The 254-nt window shown below is 69.3% G+C and overlaps 1 protein-coding gene across 3 annotated transcripts in view; it reads right to left on the reverse strand.

Moving 5' to 3' along the window:
- AMHR2 (anti-Mullerian hormone receptor type 2) overlaps positions 1 to 254 on the reverse strand; it is a 6,573-nt gene that overhangs the window by 5,160 nt on the left and 1,159 nt on the right. For all 3 annotated transcript variants that reach the window (XM_006030583.3, XM_006030582.3, XM_025212282.1), the window contains exon 3: positions 116 to 250. In XM_006030583.3, coding sequence (XP_006030645.2) covers positions 116 to 250 — 135 coding nt within the window. The remainder of the gene's footprint in view (positions 1 to 115; positions 251 to 254) is intronic.

Raw genomic sequence — 254 nt, forward strand, 5'->3', positions numbered from 1 at the left:
GCAGGCTGCTCTCATGACCCCAGGGGTAACCCTGCCCCCCAGCCCTGGTCCAGGAGGCCCTCACAGGCCCCTGTGCACAGAGGATCCCCCAGTTCTGCCCTGGGGGGCTACGTACCCTGTGGTGCAGCCCCCAGGGTGCTGATGTTGGCGTTGCAGAGATCGGCACGGCAGAGGCAGCGCAGCAGGTTGGCGCGAGGACTGGGCACACAGGCCACCCCCTGGCAGCCGTCCCGGTCGCTGCTCCAGCAACCTGC

The sequence above is a fragment of the Alligator sinensis genome, unplaced genomic scaffold (assembly GCF_000455745.1).
Source record: "Alligator sinensis unplaced genomic scaffold, ASM45574v1 scaffold1542_1, whole genome shotgun sequence".
Taxonomy (NCBI): Eukaryota; Metazoa; Chordata; order Crocodylia; family Alligatoridae; genus Alligator; species Alligator sinensis.